The sequence below is a fragment of the Leptonychotes weddellii genome, chromosome 11 (assembly GCF_054177405.1).
Source record: "Leptonychotes weddellii isolate Sample4059 chromosome 11, ASM5417740v2, whole genome shotgun sequence".
Classification (NCBI taxonomy): domain Eukaryota; kingdom Metazoa; phylum Chordata; class Mammalia; order Carnivora; family Phocidae; genus Leptonychotes; species Leptonychotes weddellii.
Window position 1 is genome coordinate 34,945,490 of NC_138379.1, and position 18,881 is coordinate 34,964,370.

The window sequence follows — 18,881 nt, forward strand, 5'->3', positions numbered from 1 at the left end:
CGTGAGTCGGGGGGCGGGGGAGGGGGGCGGTGAGCTCAGACGGGTCTGGGCCGCCTGAGCTGACAGAGCCCCCGTCCAGGCAATGGTTACTGCTTGAGGGGTAGTTTCGGTTTCTATCACGGGATGTTAGGCCCCTCGGGTCTTTTGCCTGAGTGAAGAGATAAGCTGGAAAGAAGAGCTTAAGGAAAAATGTGGGACAAAGGTCAGTGGCAACAAGCGGGTGAGAAGTAAAGGTTATGTTTTAGGGTCTAGCTGGTGACACTATGTACATATTTGATGAATATATGAATGAGTAAATACATGTAGTTCCGAAAAAAAATTAAAAAGTATAAATAATTTAAAAACAAATAGAAATGGTGGTTTCTAAATTTTTCTGTAGTGTTTGCTTTTGATTTGGCATGTTACAAATGACTGAGAAAAGTTAAAATTAATGGGTAAGAATTTTCTTGAACTTTATTTCTTTTTTGGAAGTTGGTGCAATTTGACAAAAATGTACACTTGAGAGTTGCTGAACGGATAAACTCTTGTGTTAGTTTACAAAGTCTTCATTGGGTATTTAGCATTTGCTGTCTTGTATTCTTATTCCTATTCATTCATATCAGTTCTCTTATTGAAGCTCTTACTTTTCTTTGAGCTTTAATTCCCTGCACTTTACATCCCACTTAGTAGGTGCATTCATTCAACAGATACTGAGCCCCTGATGGTTTGGAGAAAGAGATCCAGAGGTCTCTTTCTATTAAGCACAGTTAAATTGTTGGCTGATAACTGTTGAATTTGCTGATAAGGGTTTATAGTTTGAAGCCTTTAGAGAACGTTGCTTTTTTTAAAATATATATTTTTATTTTTTTTAATTTTTTAATTTATTTTTAAATGTTTTATTTATTCATGAGAGTCAGAGAGACAGAGAGGCAGAGGCAAAGAGAGAAGCAGGCTCCCCGCCTAGCAGGGAGCCCGATGTGGGACTCCATCCCAGGACCCTGGGATCATGACCTGAGCCGAAGGCAGACGCTTAACCATCTGAGCCACCCAGGCGCCCTAATATATATTTTTAAAGGATTTTATTTATTTATTTATTTGAGAGAGAGAGCGGCAAAGGGAGAGGGAGAAGCAGGCTCTCTGCTGAGCAGGGAGCCCGATGCATGGCTCGATCCCAGGACCTTGGGATCATGACCCGAGCCGAAGGCAGACACTTAACTGGCTGTGCCACCCTGGCGCCTCAAGAACGTTGCCTTTTAATGACTCTTAAAGGCAGAAGAAGATTTACAACTTGAAGAAGTACAGCTGAGGTTGCTATTTTACCAAAGAAGAGCTTGACCAATTTTCCTCTTAAATCCCACATTACCTATCCTACTTACTCAAACTGTGAGATAAATAGAATGGGATAGGATTATGGGAGACCTTGAGAATCTCGACTTGATGCCCTGGGATTTCAGAGTCCGGCAATGATAGAGTACAAGCTGATGGTTGCGTATAATATTACTTATGTGTGCTTTCTTTCCTTTTAGATGCTAAGTACCTCCAGAGTAGGGATCCTTGTCCCTTTCTTATGTTTCTCTTTGTTCTCCATATATCCATTAAATGCATGCTAACTGAGCGAAGAGCTTCTTAAATTATATTTTTGCAGGTTTTATTCAGGAACACTGTGCCTGTCACTCAACGTAATTTCAACTTTCCGGCTAAATGACTTTTGTGCCAGTGATACCGGAGTCCTACAGCCATGTTCTTGCAGAGTTTGAGTCTCTGGATCCATTACTTTCAGCCCTGAGGCTGGACTCCAGTCGTCTAAAGGTGAATTTCTTGATCCTTGTAGCTGTTTCATGTTCATATTTGTATGTTCTGTGTGCTCTTTTATATATGCTCCCTGCCCTGTAGTTCTTTCTGTTTGATGGAATCTTGGGTGTTCTTCCCTGTGCTAGTAATACCTTACATACAAGTAGCATGTTCATAGCTCTTTTTTTCTTTTTTTAAAGATTTATTTGAGAGAGAGAGAGAGCGTGTGTGCACGTGAGCACAAGCTAGGGGTGAGGCAGAGGGAGAGGGAGAAGCAGACTCCCCACTGAGCAGGGAGCCTGATATGTGGGCCTCGATCCCAGGACCCCGGGACCATGACCTGAGCCGAGGGCAGATGCTTAACCAACTGAGCGACCCAGGCACCCCTGTAGCTCTTTCTTGATTTACTTTTTGAGCTCTCATTTGAATTCTTCTTTCCCATCCTTGAAAACCATGGTACTGATTGCTGAATTTTTTTCCCTTCACAATAATCTGTTTTTTTCTCAGAAAATAATGTATTTGATTGAAAATAAAATAGTATAAACGAGAATACCGTGTTGCATTTTAAGCGACATGAACCACTGCCATTATACTAAGCTCATTCCAAAACAAGGAGTTTGATGTACCCTCCATTTTAGGAAACAGAGCAAAAGCTGTTAGTTCTGTGGGAAGAAGTATGTGCTCCCCTCAAACCCTGAGTTCTGATAAACTCAGGAATGACATGGTGAAGAAGAAAATCTTATAACCAATTCCAAAATAATTTCATTTTTATACTTCTGCTCCCCCAAGTACTTTTGTAGCCTCTGAGCAAAAGAATAAGACATAATAGGCAAAGTAAAATGAACAACGATCATGAGGGTTGATTTCAGTTAGACTTTTTTAACTGCACGTTATGGGATGTCCTACCTGGTGTAGTATGGCTTAACCAATAAAGGTGTTTATAACCCTGTTGGAAGCTATTGTTTCTGGGTTTAATGTAGTGGCCCAATGATATCACTGAGGTACCAGGCTCTCCATCTTTCCTGTTCTATCATCATCCATATATTGGTTTTTAGTCACAGTTGCAAAATAGGTGTCCTGGCTCCAGTCTTGATGTTTCCATTAGCATCTCAAGCAGGAAAGATGGGGCCACAAGCAGAGGCTGTCTTTTCTTTTTTCCCCCCTGGGTTTATTGTTTATTTTTTTATTTTTTAAAAATTTGTTTATTTTATTTTTAAAATTATTTTTATTTATTTATTTATTTTTAAGATTTTAATTTATTTGACAGAGAGAGACACAGTGAGAGAGGGGACACAAGCAGGGGGAGTGGGAGAGGGAGAAGCAGGCTTCCTGCCGAGCAGAGAGCCCGATGTGGGACTTGATCCCAGGACCCTGAAGGCAGATGCTTAACGAGTGAGCCACCCAGGCACCCTATTTTATTTTTTTTATATCATGATAAGTGTACTTTTTTTAAGCAGTTTTTTTTTTTTTTTTTAGATTTTACTTATTTGAGAGAGTGAGAGAGAGCACTAGCAGGGGAGAGAGAGGGAGAAGCATGCTTCCCGCTGGGGCTCAATCCCAGGACCCTGAGATCATGACCTGAGTGGAATGCAGACTCTTAACTGACTGAGCCACCCAGCTGCCCCATGATAAGTGTACTTTTAATCCCCATCCCCTATTTCCCCCGTTCCCCCACCTACCTCCCCTCTGGTAACCATCAGTTTGTTCTCTATAGTTAAGACTGTTTGTTTCTTGGGGCACCTGAGTAGCTCAGTTGGTTAAGCATCCACTTGTCAGTTTTGGCTCAGGTCGTGATCTCAGGGTTGTGGGATCCAGCTCTGCACTGGGTTCCGTGCTGAGTGTGGAGCCTGCTTGGGATGCTTTCTCTCCTTTTCCCCCTGACTCTCCCTCCCCCTCTTTAAAAAAAAAAAAAAAAGAGTCTGTTTCTTGGTTTGTTTCTCTAGCTCTTTTTTTTTTCCTTTGCTTGTTTGTTTCTTAAATTCCACAGTGAGATCATATGGTATTTTATCTTTCTCTGACTTCACTTAGCATTATACACTCTAGCTCCATCCATGTGGGTGCACATGGCAAGATTTCATTCTTTTTCTATGGCTGAGTAATATTCTGTTGTAGATATATACCACATTTTCTTTATCCATTCGTCGATGGATACTTGAGCTACTTCCATAGTTTGGCTGTTGTAAATAACGCGGTAGTAAACGTAGAGGTGCATGTATCCCTCTGAATTAGTGTTTTTTTATTTTTTTAAAAAAAGTTATTTATTTGAGAGAGAGAGAAAGAGAGAATGTGCACAGAGGGAGAGGAAGGAGCAGACTCACCGCTGAGCAGAGAGCCTGATGCAGGGCTCAATCCCAGAACCCCGAGATCATGACCCAAGCCGAAGGTGGATGCTTAACTGACTGAGCCACCCAGGTGCCCCATGTTCTTTGTATTTTTTGTGTAAATACCCAGTAGAGCAATTACTGGGTCCTAGAGTAGTTCTGCTTTTAATTTTTTGAGGAATCTCCATACTGTTTTCCACAGCGGCTGCGCCGGTTTTCATTCCCACCAACAGTGCAAAAGGGTTCCTTTTCTCCACATCCTTGCCAACACTTGTTTCTTGTGTTTTTGATTTTAGCCACTCTGATAGGTAGGAGGTGATGTCTTATTTTGGTTTTGATTTGCATTTCCCTGATGATGAGTGATATTGAGCATCTTTTCATGTATCTGTTGGCCATCTGTATGTCCTCTTTCGAAGAATGTTTGTTCATGTCATCTGCCCATTTTTTAATCAGATTATTTTTTGGATATTTTGGGTTTTTGAGTATTGAGTTGTATAAGTTTCTATATATTTTGGATACTAACCCTTTATCGGATATGTTGTTTATAAATATCTTCTCCCATTCAGTAGGTTGCCTTTTAGTTTTGTTGATTGTTTCCTTTGTTGTGTAGAAACTTTTTATTTTGATATAGTCCCACTAGTTTATTTTGGCTTTTATTTCCTTTGCCTCAGGAGACATATCTAGAAAAATGTTGCTGTGGCCAATGTCCGAGATAACTGCCTATGCTCTCTTCTTGGATTTTTATGGTTTCAGGTCTCACATTTAGGTCTTTAATCCATTTTTAGTTTATTTTTGTGTATGGGGTTAGAAAGTGGTCCAGTTTCATTCTTTTGCATGTGGCTGTCCAGTTTTCCCAGCACCATTTGTTGAAGAGACTGTTTTTTTTCCCATTGTTTATTTATTCCTCCTTTGTTGAAGATTAATTGACCTTATACTCGTGGGTTTATTTCTGGGTTTTCTGTTCTGTTCCATTGATCTATGTGTCTGTTTTTATGCCAGTACCATACTGTTTTAATGACTACCACTTTGTAACATAACTTGAAATCGAGACTTGTGATACCTCCAGTGTTTCAAGATTGCTTTGGCTCTTCAAGGCCTTCTGTAGTTTCTTTCTTTCTTTTTTTTTAAAGATTTTATTTATTTATTTGACACAGAGAGAGAGAAAGTGAGAGAGGGAACACAAGCAGGGGGAGTTGGAGAGGGAGATTCAGGCTTCCCGCTGAGCAGGGAGCCCGATGTGGGGCTCTATCCCAGGACCCTGGGATCATGACCTGAGCTGAAGGCAGACGCTTAACGAATGAGCCACCCAGGTGCCCCCTTTTGTAGTTTCATACAAATTTTGGAATTGTTTGTTGTAGTTCTGTGAAAAATGCTGTTGGTATTTTGATACAGATTGCATTAAATCTGTAGATTGTGTTGGGTAGTATAGACATTTCAACAATATTTGTTCTTCCAACCTGTGAGCATGGAACATCTTTCCTTTTTTTTTTTTTTTTTTTTTTTGCATCATCTTGAATTTCTTTCATCGGTGTTTTATAGTTTTCAGAGTACAGGATTTTCATCTCTTTTGGTTAAATTTATTCTTTGATACTGTTTTTGGTGCAGTTGTAAACGGGATTTTTTTTTTTAATTTCGTTTTCTCCTGCTTCATTAATAGTGTATAGGAATGCAACAGATTTCTGTACATTGATTTTGTATCCTGTGACTTTACTGTATTTACTTTATCAGATCTGGTAGTTTTTTGGTGGAGTCCTTAGGGTTTTCTATATATACTATCATGTTATCTGCAAGTAGTGGGGGTGTTACTTCTTCCTTACTGATTTCAGTGCCTTTTATTTCTTTATGTTGTCTACTATCTGTGGCTAGGACTTCCAGTAGTATGTTGAGTAAAAGTGGTGAGATTGGACATCCTTGTCTTGTTCCTGACCTTAGGGGAACAGGTCCGTTTTAGCCCATTGAGTATGATGTCGTCTGTGGATTTTTCATAGAAGGTCTTTATTATGTTGAAGTATGTTCCCTCTGGACCTACTTTGCAGAGGATTTTTATCATGAATGGATTTTGTACCTTGTCAGGTGTTTTTTCTGCATCTATTGAAATGATTATATGGTTTTTATCCTTTTTCTTACTTATGTGATGTATCATGTTGATTGTTTGCGAATACTGAACCATCCTTGTATCCTGGGAATAAATCCCATTTGATTGGGTATGTGATTTTTTTAATGTATTGTTGGATTCAGCTTGCTAATATTTTGTCGAGGATATTTGCTTCAATATTCATGAGAGATATTGGCCTGTAGTTCTGTTTTTTGTGGTGTTTTTATCCAGTTTTGATATCAGGGTGGTAATGGCCTCATTGAATGAATTTGGAAGTTTTCCTTCCTCTTGTATTTTTTGGAATAGTTTGAGAAGAATAGTAAGTCTTATTTATTTATTTTAAAGATTTATTTCTTTGTTTTAGAGAGCAAGTGAGCAGTGTGCACATGCAGGTGGGGGGAGGGCAGAGGAAGAGGGGGAGAGAGAGAACCCCAGGAAGACTCCCCACTGAGTGTGGATACCGACTGGAGGGCGGTACTTGATCCCACGACCCCAAGATCATGACCTGAGCCAAAACCAAGAGTCAGGAATACCTGGCTGGCTCAGTTGGTTAAGTGTCTGCCTTCAACTCAGGTCATGATCCTGGGGTCCTGGGATTAAGTCCCGCATCAGGCTCCCTGCTCAGCGGGGAGCCTGCTTCTCCCTCTGCCTGCTGCTCCCCCTGCTTGTGCATGCGCACTCCCTCGTGTTCGCTCTCTCTCTCTCTGACAAATAAATAAATAAATAAAAATCTTTAATTAAAACAAAACAATGAAAACAAACCAAGAGTCAGATGCTCAACCAACTACTGAACCACCCAGGCGCCCCAGTAGTAACTCTTCTTTAAATGTTTCATAGAATTCTCTTGTGAAGCCATCTGGCCTTGGACTTTTGTTTGTTGGGAGTTTTTTGATTACTTCAATTCAGTTTCATTGCTGGTAATTGGTCTGTTCAAATTTTCTATTTCCTCCTGCTTTAGTTTTGGGAGATTAAATTTCTAGGAACAGTTTTGGGAGATTATATTTCTAGGAACTTACCCATTTCTTTTAAGTTGTCCAGTTTGTTGGCATACAGGTTTTCATAATATTCTGTTACAGTTTTATTTCTGTGGTGTTGGTTATTTCTCCTCTTTCATTAGTGATTTTGTTTATTTGGGTCTTCTCTCTGTTTTTTTTTTTTTTTTATGAGTCTGGCTACAGGTTTATCAATTTTGTTGATCTTTTCAGAGAACCAGCTCCTGGTTTCACTGATCTGTTGTATTTTTTTAGTTTCTATATCATTTTTTTTTTCTGCTCTAATCTTTATTATTTCCTTCCTTTTGCTTGGTTTAGGTTTTATCCTCCTTTTTCTAGCTCTTTAGGTGTGAGGTTAGGTTGTTTGAGATTTTTCTTGTGTCTTGATTGTAGGCCTGTATTGCTGTCAACTTCGCTCTTAGAACTACTTTTGCTGCATCAAAGATTTTGGACCATTGTTTTTATTTTCATTTGTTTCCATGTAATTTTTTATTTCTTCTTTGATTTCTTGGTTGATCCATTCATTGTTTAGTAGCATATTATTTAATATCCATGTATTTGTGCTCTTTCCAAATTTTTTATTGTGGTTGATTTCTAGTTTCATAGTGTTGTGGTCAGAAAAGGTGCATGGTAGGACTTTGATTTTGTTTTAATTTATTGAGACTTGTTTTGTGGCCTAATGTGTGATCTATTCTGGAAACTGTTCCATGTGCACTTTAAAGAGTGTGTATTCTGCTGTTTTAGGGTGGAATGTTCTGAATATGCCTGTTAAATTCATCTGGTGCGTGTCATTCAAAGCCACTGTTTTCTTGTTGATTTTCTGTTTGGATGATTTATCCATCGATGTGAATAGGGTGTTCAAGTCCCCTACTATTATTGTATCATTATCCATTGTTTTTCAAAGGCTTTCTTTTCTTTAGACTCTGCCTTTTACCTAGTAAGGTAAACCTTTCTAAGAAACTCTAGCAGGCTTATTATTAGCTGGATGTTAGTCACATAGCTCCCCCCTAGCTTCAGGAGAAAATGGGTAATGGGGCACCTGGGTGGCTCAGTCAGTTAAGCATCTGCCTTCGGCTCAGGTCGTGATCTCAGGGTCCTGGGATCAGAGCCCCATGTCAAGCTCCCTGCTCAGCGGGGAGCCTGCTTCTCCCTCTCCCTCTGCCTGCTGCTTCCCCTGCTTGTGCTCTCTCTCTCTCTGTCAAATAAATAAATAAAATCTTAAAAAAGGAGAGAGAGACTGGGTAAATGAATATTTAGATTTTCCAGCTTCTGTGGTGGAAAGCAAGGTTGAGAGTGTTGGGAGTATCTGTTCATCAGCCAAGCAACAAATTTTGCCACAGAATATTATTGGGCCCAGCCCTGTTTTTTTCTGGTAGATAAGGAAAGGAATCAGCAAGCTGAGCGTGGTTGGGGGAGACATAATTGACCTGCATCTGTGTCCTCCACAGTCCTACTTGTTCTAAAAGCTGTGGGTAGTTTGTGTGCCAATTATGTAGACTAGAAATGATTCAAGTGAGTAAATGGTTAAAGCATTGCTTTATCGCCTGGAGACTTACTTGATCTTTCATCCTTGTGGTCAACATTGGAATGACCTAGCCAAATTATGCAAAAGATGAATGGTCTGATAACTGGATTTTGCTAAGAGAAAATTACTCATTTGTACAGTTGAGCCTATTCAGTCATTTTGAGATTCAATTAAACATTTAAAACCAAAATGTTCTGTATGTTTCACTATACTAGAATGAAAGGGTGAGTGCCATTATGTGGTGGCCAACTGGGCAGGGGGTAGGGTTGGGGGAGGAACCTGCTACACAGATCCTTCGTATTTATTTCCGGTAGTTAATTTGGTTATGCGACTATGAGGATCTTGTCTGTTTAAATGTTTTTAGTGCACGAGCATAGCTGTGTCTCGGAAATGGTTGGCTTTGGGCAGTTCAGGAGGAGGACTCAATCTCATTCAGAAAGAAGGCTGGAAGCACAGGCTTTTTCTTTCACACAGGGTAAGATTAAGGGTAGTCCTGTCATACCATTTGGACTATCTTTCGTAAATTTGAATTTCTGTATTATGAATAATCATTTGGAGTAAAAGGGGAATGTAAATCTTGAGATTTAAAAGTAAAAAATGAACATTTTTGAGACGCCTAATATTTTTCCTTTTGTGTTACAGGAAGGTGCAATTTCTCAGGTTGCCTGTTGTTTACATGATGATGATTATGTTGCTGTAGCTACCAGGTGAGAAACTCCTTTAAAATGATCTGATCTTTCCTAAATACATTTTTTTATTTTATTTTATTTTATTTTATTATTTATCTTATTTTATTTTGATTTAATTTAATTTAATTTTATATTTTATTTATTTTATTTTATTTTATTTTATTATTTTATTTTTTTGAGAGTGAGCCCTCACGCCAGCAGGGGGAAGGGCAGAGGAAGAGGGAGAGAAAGAATCCCAAGCAGGCTGTCTGCTGAGTGTGGAGCCCGATGCCATGCAGGGGTTCCATCTATGACCCTGAGATCACGACCTGAGCCGAAATCAAGAGTCCAAAGACACTTAACTGACTGAGCCACCCAGGTGACCCTCTAAATACAGTTTAAATTGACAGATGTAGTTGTATGTTTGTTAGGGTGGCCAACCATCCTGGTTTGCCTGTGATTGTCCCCAATTTTAGCACTGAAAGTCTCGTGTCCTAAGGAAATCTCTCAGTTCCCTGCAAACCAGGAGAGATAGATAGTTGGTCACTATGGTTTATGGAAAATGTCAGTGTGAGGCAACAATATTTCAGTGGCCTTAAAAGAGAAAGGTGACAGAGATAATTTAGAAAGTCTAAGTTCTCTTGTACTAGATAGGTGGACTAAAAGCAAGGAAATTAGTATCTTGACTTTCTACTTTTTTTTTTTTGAAGAACAGGAGTTTGCCTGTATATTTAATATAATTGATACTGTGATACAAAGAAATTGCACCTTTTTCACCATTGCCAAAAATCTGCCTCTATGACTCATTTTCTTGCAGTCAAGGTCTTGTAGTTGTTTGGGAATTAAATCAGGAACGTCGTGGGAAACCAGAACGAATTTATGTGTCTTCAGAGCATAAAGGCCGAAAAGTTACAGCTCTCTGTTGGGACACAGCTATTCTTAGAGTTTTTGTAGGTGATCATATGGGGAAAGTTTCTGCCATCAAACTTAACACTTCTAAACAAGCAAAGGTAAGAATCAGTCCAGTTCTTTGTGTATGTGGGTGAGATATAAGATACTGTCTTACATAATTTGAATTGAAGGACACAGTTATATCTATTATATTTCTTGGGAGACTGATCTAGAGCCCACACTATTAATTTTGAGGAGACTTGTTTGTGTGTAGTACATATAGTAGCCTGGTTTAGCTTGATACTGTTGCAGGGTATCTTTTGTGAGTTAACTTCAATAATTTGCACATTGTCTATTACAGTACTCTGTAATTCACCTGTATGGCACACTTAAATTAAGCATTAATACTAGAGTATTAATAAAGTTAAGATGTGGGACACCCGTCTGCCTTCAGCTCGGGTCATGATCCCAGGATCCTGGGATTGAGTCCCACATCGGGCTCCATGCTCAGTGGGGAGCATGCTTCTCCCTGTGTCTGCCCCTCCCCCTGCTTGTCCACGTGCTCTTGCTCTCTCTCTCGCTCGCTCTCTCTGACAAATAAATAAAATCTTTTAAAAAAAAATAAAGATGCCTCTTTTTTTTCTTTCCTTTTTTTTATTTTGAGAGAGAGAGAATAAATGGGGGTAGGGACAGAGGGAGAGAATCTTTCAGACTCCTCGCTGAGCTCAGAGCCCGATGCAGGGCTTGATCCCAGGACCTATGAGATCACGACCTGAGCTGAAACCAAGAGTTGGACGCTTAACTGACTGAGCCACCCAGGTGCCCCGATAAGATGCCTCTTTATTAGTTATGTGAACAAAATGGGAAACATAGAAATGGTATCTGTTGTCCAGGCACCTATTCTCCTGGTCCCTGTTTAGAAGAAACTCATGAGTCTAGGTATGGTATATTTTTTTCTTAGAATGGATGTAACTTACCATAAATTGAACCTTAAAAGGTACCTCCTGAATTGTGTTCAACTGCCGGGGTCCCAGGCTTCCTCCTACAGTTGTTGGAGTAGAAGGGTTAAGTTTCAGGTTATCCTAACAGAATGCTCCTGTGTCTCATTAAGGCAGAGCAGACCAAATTCTTACTGTCCCTCTTCTCTAAAATTGTTGTAGTGGGGAGCTTGGCTTATTTCCACGTAGGATTTTTGCAGGAAAGAAGAAATCTAACTACCATTGGCTTAATTATTTTGTTTTAATTAACACATAAGAATATTCTTCTGATTTGGCCATGGTAACCCATCAGAGTTACCTCTAGATTCCTAACATATTTTTGATCCCAAAAAACATTCGGAACCTTACAGGTAGTATAGCCCTAATTTGTCTTTTTTTCCAAAGGGAGAAGTACTGTTTTCGGTGTGACAAAGTTCTGTCACATGTTCCAAAACTTGCTTTTATCTTTGTCATTCCAGCTTCTAAGATTAGATAACCAGAAACAGAGCCTTAAGAGTTGTCTTCTACAGTTATGTAACGAAGTATTTCACAGCTTTTTAAATGAGTGAAACTTTGATATCCTAACAGGCAAATTAAATTTTGGCCCATTTAAAATTTTTATTTTGCTATCCAAAATTATTTTCACTTAAAAGGTAAAGAGAAAGAAATTGTATGGGTATGTAAAGATGAGTCTTCTTTCCTTGTCATGTCTCTTTTAGGCAGCTGCTGCCTTTGTGATGTTTCCTGTTCAGACAGTAACAACAGTTGACTCCTGTGTTGTGCAGTTAGATTATTTGGATGGAAGACTACTTATATCTTCACTTACTCGATCCTTCTTGTGTGACACTGAGAGGTATATTGACCAACCATGAATCATAGGTTATGCAGAATTCTAGAACTCTCAGAGACTTAGAAGTCATCTAGCCCAAACCCCTTCGTTCAGTAATACAGATGCTAATGAGGAACCAGCTGTGTGCAAGCTAATGTTAGAGAATAGGAAAGACGGGAGACTGAGACAGTCCAGTGGGCAACTAAGACAGATGTTCAGTTAACTCCATGAAGTATGGTCAAAGGACCTTGAGGGAAGGCCCGACAAAGGCCTGTTTCAATATGGGGAATCAGGAAGTCTTCCTTGATTGAATTTGTTGTTGTTTAGATTTGTTGTATGTTTAATAGAATTTTACTAATGGGTAAAATTGGGTGAAGAATAATTAAGAGCTTTGTGAAGCTGACATATTTTACCAAAATCTCAAGGGTGGAACCAAAGGTTCAGTGAATGGCAAAGGAGTGTTTCTCTGAACAGATTGGTCTCTGAAACACCAGAACAAAATAGGAAACAACTTGGAATAGTATTGTGTATCAGAATAAGTATTGTGATACAGAATAAGTATTCTGTGATACAGAATAAGTATTATGTATCACTGTGCTAAAGTTCCTCAGCCATCCTCACTGCAGGGAAATTTTCACTCCTGATTCTTTTTTCCCCACTACCATATTCTTCAGGACCAGCCACCCTTTTGAATATTTATTAAGGAAATTTTGAGCATACATAAAGGAGAATTGTATATTGAATCCCCATGAAACCACTCGGCAGCTTCAATAATTTTGATGATGATTTTTGGTAGGCTAAATTTGGAGTAAGAGGGGAAGGAAGGGACATTCTAGCAGGAAGGAACAGCCTCTTGGGGAAAAGTGAGAAAGAATTAGGCATATTTTAAAACCTACCAGCCTGGCTTAAGTAGGGGAGTTGGGGAAGATCAAGTTGGTAAATTGGCACCATAGAGTGACAGCCTTAAATGTCACATTAATTAAGTGGGTTCTCAGGTCATTTTAAGAAAGTGTGCATATAGAATATCAGGATTTGAAAATTGATGTCCTTAGAATTCTCCAGGCTTGGAAAGTCTTAATTTCCAGGAGTTTATACATCTCAATTAGAAGACTGCTATTCTAGAAAGCAGGAGATTATTACAAAAGGTTTGAAGGAATGTATTCGGAGTCAGGGATGGTAGAGGGAAGGTTGGGGAGAAGGTATACTATGTATTTATTTTCTTGGATGGGAAAGGCATGTGGAAAGGAGGCCAGTTATAGCAGGTGGCAGGTGTCTGATACCAGAGAACCTAGCTGGACAGCAGAGAGGCAAGGCTTTGAGATGCACCTGGTCAGTTTACATGGAATTAGTGGGAAGGAGGATGTACTTGGTTCTGACTTGTCTCAGACAAGTTAGACTTGTCTGAAGTTAGACTTAGAGAATTGGAGATCATCTAGTGTCACCCTTTCATTCTTGCAGATCAGAAAGCCTAGGCATCCCAAGTGATAGAGCATGCCTGCAAAACTAGAACTTTTCTGTCTCAATTCTGTGCCTCTGCTCTTATCTCACAGTTCCCCCAAAACATCCTTTGACGTTGGACCTTTGGCCATTAACTCCACACTTGAGATTTTTAAAGTATTAACTTCACCAAGTTCCTAACTATTTTTGTCTGTAGATTTTCAAGTTTTCCAAGGGACCCAATTTAGAAAGATACATGATAGACTTTTTAAAATAAAGAGCTAAATAAGTAGAGGTTTATTTTTCCTTCTGTGCAATGGAGTTGCTAATCATCATTTTCCCATTCACAGGGATGTGGCTAGAGTTGGTTATGAGAATAACAGATTCTGCTGCTAGAATAACATGTTAAAGAAATGCCCACTTCCTGTTGACTGGAATTCAGTATGGGGGGAAATGGATAGTACAATAATTTTAAAAATACATTTATGTTTAAAATTTTTTGTTTGTTTCAACCTATATTCCCTCCCAACAAACAGCATTTTTTTTTTTTAAGTAGGCTGTACACCCAGCATGGAGCCCAATGCGGGTCTTAAACTCATGACCTTGAGATCAAGACCTGAACTCTGAGATCAGGAGTCGGACGCTTAACCGACTGAGCCATCAGGCGCACCAGCATTTTTATTTTTGAAAAGTGGGCTCTTAGTAACTAATTGAAGGGGATAGATACGAATTTTCTTCTCCTGCCAGCCACTGGCTACTTTCTGTTAGTATTGTTGATGAGCAAGGTGGATCCCAGGAAGGAATAGAAAAAATAGAAACAAAGAACTATGGTATAGGGGAGAGAACATTGACTAATGGAGCCTGACAGTATGATTGCAAATTCTGGCTCTGCCACTTTTTAAGCCATGCTAAATGTTGGTTTCCCCATCCAGAAGGTGGAGATAGTTTTAAGGATTAACTAAGATAACGTATATGAAATACTTACTAACCTTGTGCCTGTTACATATTTGAAAATGTAGAAAGCAAGGTTAATGAGCATACGAGTAAGAATGAGTTGCCTATATTTGTTCACTCAGCAAACATTTATTGCACTCTTCTGGACCCTTAGCACTGTATTAAGCATCATAGAGGATATAAGGTAGTCAAGAAATAATTTCCCAAATAAGGAACATAAGTAATAAATCCATAACTTCTTAGATTGCTCTGTATGCATTTCAAGGCACTTTCACATCCATGTTCTTAGGGTATGTACTGTTCTTACAGTTCTTCATATCCTAAAGCTGAGGTTACATTTTACTCATGAAACAAATAAGTACAGGGATATTTATTAAATTATGTCTAAGGTCACCTTGTAAATTCACACTAGAGAGCATATGAGATCATTCTCTACTAGAAGAGTTTGAGTATATGGAGCACTGCAGTGTCTGGTTAGTGCTTTCTATAGGCCAGATGCTGTGCCTGGGCATTAAACTAAAGAAGAGCAAGAAATGGCCTTTGTCTTAAAGAAGGTCGTAATCTATTGTTCTAATAGACACAGTTGCCCTGTATAATGTGGTGAGTGCTCTGGGAAGCATGTAATTCAGCTTATGGGCATTGAAGAAGTCTCTTAGCGGAAGAATGATGAAGTCCTAAAGAATAAGGAAAGCAGGTTTTAGGATGAGACACCTTCACATTGTCACCTTCCATGTTCCCAGGCAGTGTACTAAGCTCTTCTGTCGATTTAGTTTACGTAATCATAAGGGAACAGAATGTTCAAAGTTGCAGAGTTTCAGAAGGACTCAGCATTTGGAGGAAAGAGTGAGGAGTTTACTGGGTGTTTGTAGTACGGGAATGGCTGGAAGACAGGGTTGGAGAGGTAGCTTAGTAGCTTCCATGGAGTGTCCACCTTTTACAGGCGACTTGAGATGGATTTTTTAAATAATTTGTCAATAGGATTTAAGGATATATGAAGTGGTTTGCTAGCACTCATTTTGTAGATTTGAAAGGGGCCTTTTATTAATTATGAGCCCCTATTCTGTGGATAATAAACTGAGTACTAATGTGAAGTGGTTTGCTTCCTGTTATAGAAATAGTTAATGGCAAATCAAAGCTAGAGCCCTGTTTTGACTTTCCAAGCTGCTGTTCTTTCCAGAGAGGACATTATGGGAGTGGTTATTATGGCCATGCTGCTTTGTAGTGCCATTGTTTTTGACTTTTTTTTTTTTATAAGTAAACATGCTTTCTCTTCTTTTTTGGGGATTAGAGAAAAATTTTGGAGAATCGGAAGCAAGGAAAGAGATGGAGAATACGGAGCTTGTTTCTTCCCTGGAAGATGTTCCTCAGGCCAGCAACCCCTAATATATTGTGCTCGCCCTGGCTCCAGGATGTGGGAAGTGAACTTTGATGGGGAAGTTATAAGTACACATCAGTTTAAGAAACTCCTCTCGTCACCACCTCTCCCTGTGATTACTCTAAGGTAATGATTTGTATGGCTGGTAGGGACAATTTAAGGAATTTAATTGCAGGAGTTGTGTTGAATCTCGAATATTCTAGATGAGTTAAAGATTTTACTATGCCTTCTAAGAGTGAAGTAGAATTTTTATTAAAGACTTAGAGAAACCAAAAAGTCTTTAACCACTTATCTTTGGTATGATTAAAGTAGATTGAACAAAGGCAGATGAGTTAGATGCAGCAAAACTTTTCCTATGTAGGGAACAGCATACCATTATGTTGTGATTCAATCATTAACAGACTGTTTACTTCCTAGATCAGATCCTCAGTATGATCATACAGTTGGATCCTCCCAATCTTTGTCTTTCCCCAGACTCTTGCATGTTAGGTAAGTTTCTCCGTTTGATCTTTCAGAAAAAAAAAAAACAAAAGCAAAAACAAAAACCACTTTTTCTCTTTGCTTCTTGTTCACAGGCAGTTAGCTTTTTAATTTAAGATTTTATTTATTTGAGAGAGCGAGAGAGAGAGCACAAGCCAGGAGTGAGGCAGGGGGAGAAGCAGACTCCCCGCTGAGCAGGGAATCTGATGCGGGACTCAATCCTAGGACCCTGGGATCATGACCTGAGCCAAAGGCAGACACTTAACCGACTGAGCCACCTGGGTGCCCTGGCAGTTAGCTTTGTTTTTGTTTTTTAAAGATTTTATTTATTTGACAGAGAGACACAGCCAGAGAGGGAACACGAGCAGGGGGAGTGGGAGAGGGAGAAGCAGGCTTCCCATGGAGCAGGGAGCCTGATGTGGGGCTCGATCCCAGGACCCTGGGATTATGACCTGAGCCGAAGGCAGATGCTTAATGACTGAGCCACCCAGGCGCACTCCCGGCAGTTAGCTTTTTAAAAGGTTTTTGTACTAAACTGTTTTTGGAAAATGAGGAGATGCCTATGTTACATGAAGTGTTATAAGAGGAATAAAAAGATCATAGAAATATGCTGCTTTTTTTTGGTTTCAAATTGACCTCAACCAATTGGACAGTCTGTAATTGTCAGGGACATTCTGATAATTAGAGCTAAGAACTGTTGGTACTGTTTCTCTCATAATCTCCCCTACCTGGTGGGAGGTTACAGGGAAAGCAAGTCTCAGACTGAAGTCAGCCACACATGTGTATGTCAGAAACCTAATTGTAGAACTTTTCGTTGTAAGCTTGGTAAGCTTTCAACTCTGTGTCCTTTAGGTGCTCTGACAAGTACCTTGCATGAAAGATCTGCTTGAGGCACATATTCTAACCATATTCTAACATTTTTTTAGACGGGGAGAGCACAGAGGGCGAGTGAGAGGGAGAAGCAGACTCCCTGCTGAGCAGAGAGCCGGATGCGGGGCTCGATCCCAGGACCTTGAGATCATGACTTGAGCTGAAGGCAGATGCTTAACTGACTGAGCCACCCAGGCGCCCCACATTCAGCCATATTCTAACATCAGGGTTCGGCTAGCCTTCCAGTTGGATTAGGTGCAAAAGTCCACTATTAAGTGGCAGCACAGAGTGCCATTAAAGGCTGGGTTTGCCGATTCTTCTATCTTGTTCTACACGTGTGGTAGTGCCGATGTATGATTTCCAGCCAATCTCTGTATCTTGAACTCATTTCATCAGTGGATATTACTTCTAATATCCCTTAGACTAATGTATAAGATCTCTAAAGCAGATTCAGAGAATGTTATTTTAGAGGTTGTTTTAGGATAGTCTGATTGGGTTCTTTCATCAAAGGCTAACTGCTCTTAGAATGTGATTTAAAAAAAAAAGTCTTGAAATGTTAACTAATTGCCCCTAATGTATGTATATGTCACACTGCCTACACTGACGTATTTAAAATTAAATTGTAGACAATTTAACATATTCCTAATTCGCTCCGAAAATGACTGAGAAAAGATGACTATTTGCTCATAATTAGATAAAGCATATTAAAAACTCTTGCTTTATGGCACGTATTATGATTTATAATTACATATTCATACAACATTTATGTCTGTCTTACTCTTAGACAGTTGCATAAGGGCTTTGTGTCTGTTTTGTTCCTTACATTATTCTCAGCACTTGGCATAGTGTCTGGCACAGGATAGACACTTGCTGACTGTGGTTTGATTTGCGAGGAAGCCCTTTACCCAAGAGTGTGTTTTCTAATGGCAAGGCCACAGTCGGCTTGGTTCTCCTGGTAGAGTTATTCCTTTGAGTTAAGCTATTTAAAGCTCCTGTTACAGTTTCTGCCATAGCCTACAAAGCCCTTGATGATCTGGGTCTGCCTACTCCGCAGCTTAGGTAATAATTAATGCCAGTTTGAAGCCTGTGCTGACTCCTCCAGCAGGATTAGATTAGACACTTACTCCCAGGCGCTATTGTCACATCTTGTTCATTCCTCTGTCACCACCCCTCTTTCACTGTACCATGAATATCCAAGCCAGCACCAGATTGTCAGCTCCTTTGCTATGGGCTCGGTCTTAGGCACACAGAAGGCTCTCAAGTAACAGCTCAGTTAAACAATTCAATAAAGATTTTTTTTTTTTTAAACATGAGTAGGAGGGCTTTTGTTTGTTTACTTTTTTCCCCACCTATATGCTTGTGTCCAATGGTAACCTTTACTGTTACACCCACAAATCCCAAAGGAAGCAAATTTATATACTTTGTTTTCTTTTGGGCAAACAGTATTGCTTTCCCTTCCTTGACTTTTATTTTATTATTTTTTTAAGATTTTATTTATTTGAGGGGCGCCTGGGTGGCTCAGTTGGTTAAGCGACTGCCTTCGGCTCAGGTCATGATCCTGGAGTCCCGGGATCGAGTCCCGCATCGGGCTCCCTGCTCGGCAGGGAGTCTGCTTCTCCCTCTGACCCTCCTCCCTCTCATGCTCTCTGTCTCTCATTCTCTCTGTCTCAAATAAATAAATAAAATCTTTAAAAAAA

At 39.6% G+C, this 18,881-nt stretch overlaps 1 protein-coding gene across 3 annotated transcripts in view; it reads left to right on the forward strand.

The window, feature by feature from the left end:
* HPS5 (HPS5 biogenesis of lysosomal organelles complex 2 subunit 2) overlaps positions 1-18,881 on the forward strand; it is a 23,124-nt gene extending 4,243 nt beyond the window's left edge. The window contains exons 1-9 of one of the 3 annotated variants that reach the window (XM_081798505.1): positions 43-202; positions 1,625-1,788; positions 9,068-9,178; positions 9,346-9,410; positions 10,189-10,381; positions 11,959-12,092; positions 15,748-15,960; positions 16,252-16,323; positions 17,241-18,881. In XM_081798505.1, coding sequence (XP_081654631.1) covers positions 1,681-1,788; positions 9,068-9,178; positions 9,346-9,410; positions 10,189-10,381; positions 11,959-12,092; positions 15,748-15,960; positions 16,252-16,323; positions 17,241-17,343 — 999 coding nt within the window. In that variant the 5' untranslated portion in view covers positions 43-202; positions 1,625-1,680 and the 3' untranslated portion in view covers positions 17,344-18,881. Of the gene's footprint in view, positions 1-42; positions 203-1,599; positions 1,789-9,067; positions 9,179-9,345; positions 9,411-10,188; positions 10,382-11,958; positions 12,093-15,747; positions 15,961-16,251; positions 16,324-17,240 lie in introns of those variants that run through there. The other 2 variants (XM_081798503.1, XM_081798504.1) reach the window with 2 other exon arrangements.